The 7902-nt window shown below is 37.2% G+C and overlaps 1 protein-coding gene across 1 annotated transcript; it reads left to right on the top strand.

The window, feature by feature from the left end:
- Positions 1-616: 616 nt before the first annotated feature.
- TMEM225 (transmembrane protein 225) lies at positions 617-2889 on the top strand. Its single transcript, XM_045797613.2, has 4 exons — positions 617-794; positions 1406-1552; positions 1803-1937; positions 2666-2889. Exons 1-4 carry the CDS (start codon positions 617-619, stop codon positions 2887-2889), a joined length of 684 nt encoding a protein of 227 aa, XP_045653569.1.
- Positions 2890-7902: the final 5013 nt, after the last annotated feature.

Raw genomic sequence — 7902 nt, 5'->3', positions numbered from 1 at the left:
CCTTCGAGGCGCTGGTCCATTTCTCAGATGCTTGCCTAACTAAACTTCTTTAGGCTCTCCAAACACGGACACAAGTTTCTCCAAAACATCCTGAATTTTGAGTGGTCATTCCCTTTTGTGAAGCTAGCTGGCCGACGACTCCTTCAATGATCTTGAATTCCTTCTGCTCTTCACTGCTCCCGAGCTCGAAAATTGGGCCTCTTCAGTCAGGCATGTTTAACTTCTTTCAAGGCCTCTGGTTATCACCACATCTGGCAGCTGTAATATGTGATATTGTATCTCCCTCTATAAAGGGTAGCTCTCTTAGGACCTGTAGTCCCCTTGGTCTTTCCACTGCGCTAGTCGCCAGGGTCAAGGGTCAAGCAAAGAGAGCATTCCATGGCAGTTGGCAGCCCTGACAGCAGACCGGCCCAGATATAGGAGTAGCGGGGAGGGGGATTTATCTTCTCTGTTCCATAGTTTACATCAGCCCCTCCATGTCCAATGCCTCTGCAATCACTAAGAGTTTAGACTTTGCTTGTCCTCCTGTGAAGAAGTAATCAAATCAGAGAAGACAAATCAGAGAAGATCCATGTGAGATATTGGTGGTGGTCTCAGCTAGAAAGCCCTGCTCGCAATGGTGAATGTATCGCTCAGAAATATCCAGGCCATCAACATGTTTTTCTCCTCCTGGGCCTTAGTCTTCATGGCGATAGGAATCCTCATGGAAGAATGGGTTGAACTGACATTGGAAACAAAGAAAAATACAGTAAGCCACAGTCCCTGGATCTGTTGCACCATTCTTTGGCCAGAAGGTCAGAACTACACTATGGAAAGAGACGGGTGGAGAGGGAGGGTTCCTCTTTCCTTGATTTCCTTTTATCTCACCAGCTTACTCGTTGTTCTCTGGGGCACCTTCCTTGGGCTGCACTGCGCCCAGTTCCATAATCAATGGTCAAAGCCAATGCCCAAATCTCACCATTTTGCATATTTTGGGGAAAAGCTTAGAAGCTCACAGACTTAATTGCTGGACATCTGAGAAGTGTTCCCAGCAGCAGCAGGGTAATCAGCTCATCTAGACCACGAGGGCATAAAAGAAAGGTAATTGGCAACCAGGAAAATACCTTGTATTGGCACTAGAGGAGGACAGATGAAATGTATTGAACCAGAAATCGTTCTGAGAAAAAAATAGAAGAAAAAGAAGCTTTTAGAGACTCAGAGAGAGAGAGCAGTTTCCTCTGGTTCTCTCTCCCACTCAACTTGAAGCTCCCCGCCTCTTTATTCTTTCCCCTTATCCCTCTTTATTATTTAATCAAATCTTTTTACCCCATTCCAATTCTTACCTAGAGATTTGTGGTCCTCAGGTGGAAATGAGCCTAGAAGAAATCTCTGTCCTTCTCTCAACACAGCTTCTGCTTTCCAACAGATGGCCTGCAACTGGTCAGGATCATGATGATTTCGGTTCTCAGCTTATCCTTCTTCCATAATTTGTTCCTGGGTTTGGAATTCACATATCTGATTCCTCAAACTAAACATGTCCTCTTCATCACTGTCATCGTCAGTGTCTTCACAGGTAACTTCCTGGTTCCCCTGACACAGGTTTGGAGACAGACTTGGTTTATGGGTCCAAGCTACAGCCTTCCTAGTTCTTTGGCTCAGAGATGCAGCTTCTGAATTGGATCGACCACTGAGGGGGATTGGTTTTAGGACAAGGTGCAGGTGTATAGGGTGGAGGCTTGGAAGTCATAGCTTGGGTTAAGGCTTGAGTAGAAGAACCAAAGTTCTCCAGAAGGGACTTTTTTCTCCTTTTGTCTGAACAAAAGGTATCCTTCTGCTCTGTGCACTCCTCCTGTATCATCAAAAGCTAAGGCAAGGTCAATCCGTGTACTACTCCAGTTACAAGATCACTTGGGTCATTTTCACTGCCTACTTAACCGTTTGCCTCTTTATGGTCTCTGGTGAGTATATTCAGGGCCCCTGATGGGTGATAAGAACCAGTCAATCCCTGATAGAGAGGAGAGGAAAAAAGGATGGGGAAGGGGCATGGGGAAAAGGTGCCAACCCTTGCGTGTTAAAGGGCTAAAGTTCCAGTAGACTGGCGCTCTGAGGACAGTTCCTCCAAGGGTAGAGTTGGAGATTAGGGCTGTATGAAATATTCAATAAGCTTGCTTCAAGGGCAACTCTCATTTCTGCCATTTCTACAGTCTTTCACCGCCTCCCACTTCAGGACAGAGATAAGCATCAAAGTCACGACCAAAGAGAGTGGCTGATATGGAATGTTTGCTAATGTGGAGAGGGACAGGGTACCCTGGGCGTCCAGGGTGGTGCCGAGGCACTTTGAATTCAGAGACAAGCAATTTCTGATGTTAAATGGCCACACACCAACACTGGGGACCCTCCTTTTCTTATAAAGTCTTTAGATTTTCATTTGGAGTTGCACTTACAAACTCAGAAGCACGTCTCCTTTCAAAACGAGTCTTTAGTGTTTTTGCGTGTGCAGCATTTAAGCTATTTTGCATATGCTTCTCATCTCTTCCACAGAGCCTCCCCCTCCCCAAGGGTTTGGGCAGTTCAAAGGGACCCAGTGGGCTTTGGGTTGGCGTTTCTCTGCTGACCCAGAGGGACATGTTTCTGTGACTCTCCATTGTGCCTTCATCACCCTCCCCCTGCCTTCTCTTTTCCCCAGGAATCCTCTCTTTCCTAGAGTGCAAGCAGTCCACCAAGATTTTTCCCTGCCTGACCCTCATCCATACGCCTGAGAAAGAAAGTCAGGACATAGAGGAATCTGACAGTTCTATCAAAGTTGTTCCCTCACCAGAAGCAGCAATACCTCGTAGTATTGTTCATACAAAGGACGATTCTCCAAACAGACCACAACTCCAAACACGTCGTGTAACCTGGGCTCTATGACTTGGCATTCGATCTTTCCGTATATACTTAATGGAAACATGGAAACAGCCTTGCGTGTTATGTCCTGTGTGTCTCTACAACCATATTGTCTGTGTTTGACGTTGTTTAATGACTGTGCCTGGGTTAGGGTCTGTAAGAAGATTCAGAGCGTCGCTCTTTTTTTTTATTTTTAATCCCATCCTGCTGGACAAATAGTTTCTTCTATTTGTTCTCACCGTTTAATAACATTTGTTATTCATATAATAAATATTATCATATAACTCATACTCGCTGTATTGTTAACTCTATACACCACAAAGATTGAAATAATATAGAATACCTTTTGTACTTTATTTTATTGTGAAATATTTCAAGCGTTTGGACAGAATACAGAACAGTATGATACACACCTGTGCACGCATCACTCAACTTTACGAAATTCTAACATTATGCCCGATTTGCTTTAGATATTTTCAAATTAAATTTATAGATAAAAGTGATATTCGCCTAAGCATTTCCCTGATCTCATTTCCCTCCCTTGTTTCTTTTCACAAAATAATTTTAATGATGCGTTGCGGATCACTTTACATTCATGTTGTCATTTTTACAGCTTTATGCCTCTTTAAAAATTATATAGATTAGCTTTCAAAGTGTTCAAAGATGATTAAAAGTCAGACTGTACAGACCATTTTTCTACAACTTGCTTTTCTTTTTTCACTCTATGTATGGTTTTGTGATTCACTAAGTTTTGTTTTACTTCATTCATTGAAACTACTGTTAAGCTTTCCGTTGTAGAGATACAAAGTAAAATACTCATTCTCCAGTTGACGAAAATCTGGTAGTTTTCTTTTATTCTGTTACAGATAGTGCTGCTACGTACGTCCTTATACACAGCTGTCCATGAGCTAGAGTTTCTCTAGGGTATTTATCTAGGACTAGAATAGCTGGATCAGAAAGTATTTTCATCTCCAAGTTACTTAAATGTTGACAGCAGGATGTCAAAAATGGCTGTTACAATGTATGCTTCTGCCAGCAGTGTGTGAGAGTCCTAGTCTCTTCGTGCCTTGCCAACACTTATGTAATCATTCATTTTTTTTTTTTTTTAATCTCTACTTGAACAATCACTGAGTTTGCTCACCTTCTCATTTCATTATTGAGCTTTTGGATTTCCTCTTCTGGGAATTGCTGTTTGACCATTTTTTAAAATGAATTGTCTATTTCTTATTGATTTGTAGTTCTTATACATTGGAAACTAATACTAACTGGTTGCGCCTTGGCTTTTAACTTTGTTTATGATGCCTTTTGTTTCACAGAGGTATTCAAATGAAATGTAATACAATATAGCAACCTTTTCCTTTTAGTTGGTGCTTTATTGTGTCTTGTTTCAGAAATCCTTCATTACTTTTTACTCTGAGAATAATCTTTGTGAATTATATAAGGCATAGATCCAATTTTATCTATTCTCCATGTGGATAACTATTTATTCAGAACATTTTTATGGCTTAATTCCTTGTCTTATTCATTTGTAACATAACTCTTACATGTATCGAATACATAGATAGGAGTCTGTTTCCGATCTCTGTAGCATATTTCCTTGGTCTTTTTTATATTCCTGTATGGTACAACAGTCTTAATTACTATAGGAAAAGAAAGTGTTGATGTTTAATATGTCCAAGTGCTTATTCTTGCTCAACAGTGTCTTGATTTGTTCTTGGTCTTTCGGTCTCCATATAAATAGCAGGATTAGCTTGTAGATTTCCACAAAAATCCTACTTATGATTTGATTCATAATCGTATCAATTTATTAATTAATTTTGGGAGAATGAACAATGCTAATAATATTTATCCATCCAATCCAAAAATATGATAATATTTATTTAGGGCTTCTTTCATGTTCTTCAACAATGTTTTGTGATTTTTTTTTTCCCAGAAAGATCTTTCTTTAGGTTGATTCGTAGGTAACTTGCATTTCTACGCTTTTGTGAATTAAATATTTGACAATATTTTCTAGTTGCCTATTATGGGTGTAAAGTTGTTGATTTTTATATCTAGAAACTTTACTAAACTTTTATTTTAGGTCTCATAATTTATCTATATACTCTGTTAGGTTATCCTTGGAGGAAAACATTGTCTGCAGAAAAGATGTTTATTTCCTTCCAATACTTACATCACTTATTTCTTTTTTATTGTGTTGTCTTACTCATCGGCTCAGACTTCCAAGATGAGGTTGAATGGGAAAGAAGATAATAAGCATCCTTTCTGTGGTCTTCATCATAATCAAAATGCCTCTATAATCCTAATAGTTGGTATTATATGCATTGTAGAATTTGGCCTATTTGCCTCATCAAGTTAAGGACTTCTTCTTACATATCTCATTTGCAGAGCGAATTTACCATAAGTAAATGTTTAACTTTATTGAAAATTTTTATGCATCTACTGAAGTATCAACTGATTTTTTTTCTATTCCAATAGTAGGATGTATCTTATATATGAACTATAATTTGTGGAAAATTTTTCTGTATTTTATTTTGAAATATTTCAAACATACAGAACAAAGTAGAAAACAATGTAATAACCACCTACGTACTTATTGTCTAAACTTATAAAGCCTTAACGTTATGCTCCATTTGTTTTAGATTATTTTAAATTAAATTTGCACTCATCTGATGTCCCCGTACAAATTTTCCCAAACTAATTTTCTTCTCTCATTTCTCATTGTTAAACACTTTGCATTCCTGAGGAAGTCCCTCTTTAGTCGTGTTATGTTGTCTTAATAAACTGCTGAAATAAATTTTCTAACCATTTTAGAATTCTTGAATCTATAAGTAAAATTGGGCTACAATTTCTCTTCTTGTACTCTCCTTGCCCAGTTTATTTTATTTGTAGGTGTTATTTTCTTATTTTTGTTTTGTTTTATTTTGGAAGAAAGTTTGAGTAACCTTTTTTGAAATATAACATGCATATAGAAAAGATCACAAATAAGTGTATAGCTCTTTAAATGTTCACAAAGAGAACAGGCCTGTGTAAAATAAAGAAACAAAATATCAAGAGTACCCTAGAAGTCTCCTTCATGCCATTTGAATATAATAGTTCACATTATCATCATACATTTTTATTATAAATATAATTTAAACTTCATAAAAGAGCCATCTTAGAAGAAAACATAGGAGACAGTCTTTATCAGTTTGGATGCAGCCATGATTTCTTGGTTATGACACCAAAAGCATAGGAAACAACAGAAAAAAATAACTTAGACTGCATCAAAATTAAAAACTTTTGTAATCAAAGAACACTGTTGTGGATACTATGTGCGAGCTACTGTTCTAAGTGCTGGGATATTATGGTGAAGTAGCTGTACAAGGTCTCTACTTACTTTTGGTAGCCAGGGAGTAAGCAGATGATACATAAGTAATTAAAAGAACAAATGATAATTACAGATATAGATACAAGCTTAGAAAAGGTAAAGGAACTAATAATTTAAAAAAAGAATTAGACTGACATAAGAGTTCTCAAAGACAACTTATAGATGAAAGCATGAAGCCACATTTTAAGAAATTAAGGGAAAAATCTGAAATGATGATTTTATATCCAACCAAACATTCCTTCAAGTATCAAGGCTATTGAAAACAGTTTTAAACATGTGAAGAGCTCAAGGAATTCTTTATAAACTTCTCTTGAGGAATATACTAGAAGACGAACGTCATCCAATAAAGAGAACTGTAGAAACACCATTATAAATACTGATGGTAAATATTTAATACATTTGATTACAGATCTAAGATAAGAGCAAAGTTTGGGATGATGATAGAATAATACTTTGTAATATGAATATAACACATGCTATGTGTTGTTTGTTCTGAAAAAAACTAGAAGCAATGCCCTAAAATAAGAGAGAAAAAGAGAAAGGCGAAGAGGAAAGTTGAAAAAGCTCATTGTTATATAAGCAATAAGTGATATTTAAGGGATACCATTGAAAATTGGCTACCACACAGTCCAAAGGTAAGTGAAAAGACAGAGGAATAAGGACTTCAAAATGGTATAAATACCATTTATCAATCAGTGAACACTTGGGTTGCTTCCATATCTTGGCTATTACAAATAATGCTGCTATAAAAGTAGGGGTAATGTATCCATTTGAATTAGTATTCTTGTTTTTTTGGTTTATTTTTGTTTTGTTTTATTTGAATTAGTGTTCTTGCATTCTTTACGTAAATACCCAATAGTGTGATTGCTGGATTGTAGGGTAGTTCCATTTTTAACTTTTTGAGGAACATTCATACCATTTCCCAGAGTGGCTGCACCAGTTTGCATTCCCACCAACTTTTTCTCCACATCCTTGCCAACACCTGTTGTTTGATGTGTTGTTGATGTTAGCCATTCTGACAGGTGTGAGGTGATATCTCACTGTAGTTTTGATTTGCATTTCCCTGATGATGAGTGACATTGAGCATCTTTACACATGTCTGTTGGCCATCTGTATGTCTTCTTTGGAGAAATGTCTGTTCATGTCTTCTGCCCATTTTTTAATTGGATTGTTTGTTTTTTGGGTGTTGAGTTTGGTAAGTTCTTTATAGATTTTGGATACTAATCCTTTATCAGATATGGCATTTGCAAATATCTTCTCCCATTCCATGGGTTGCCTTAGTTGTTGATTGTTTCCTTCACTCTGCAGAAGCTTTTTTATTTAATCCCAAAGTTTATTTTTGCTTTTATTTCCCTCGCTTCAAGAGACATATCTAGAAAGAAGTTGTTCTGGCCAATGTCAAAGAAATTACTTCCTGTGTTCTCTTCTAGGATTTTTATGGTTTCAGGTCTCACATTTAGGTCTTTAATCCATTTTGAATTTATTTTTGTGTAAAGTGTAAGAAAGTGGTCCAGTTTCATTCTTCTGCATGTTGTTGTCCAGTTTTCCCAACAGCATTTGTTGAAGAGATTGTCTTTTTCTCCTTGGATATTCTTTCCTGCTTTGTCAAAGATTAATTGATCATACAATTGTGGGTTTATTTCTTCATTTTCTATTCTGTTCTATTGATC

The sequence above is a fragment of the Ursus americanus genome, chromosome 16 (assembly GCF_024610735.1).
Source record: "Ursus americanus isolate L20-20 chromosome 16, mUrsAme1.1.p, whole genome shotgun sequence".
Taxonomy (NCBI): domain Eukaryota; kingdom Metazoa; phylum Chordata; class Mammalia; order Carnivora; family Ursidae; genus Ursus; species Ursus americanus.
The sequence above is the reverse complement of the archived record's forward strand: the minus strand, read 5'-3'. Positions and strand labels throughout refer to the sequence as shown.

What these genes read in the sequence shown, in the direction of transcription:
- TMEM225 (XM_045797613.2), top strand. Translation starts at nt 617, where the DNA reads ATGGTGAATGTATCGCTCAGAAATATCCAGGCCATCAACATGTTTTTC. An exon ending in CACCATTCTTTGGCCAGAAG is followed by an intron (nt 795 to 1,405) that starts GTCAGAACTACA and finishes GCTTTCCAACAG; the next exon opens with ATGGCCTGCAACTGGTCAGG. An exon ending in TTGCCTCTTTATGGTCTCTG is followed by an intron (nt 1,938 to 2,665) that starts GTGAGTATATTC and finishes TCTTTTCCCCAG; the next exon opens with GAATCCTCTCTTTCCTAGAG.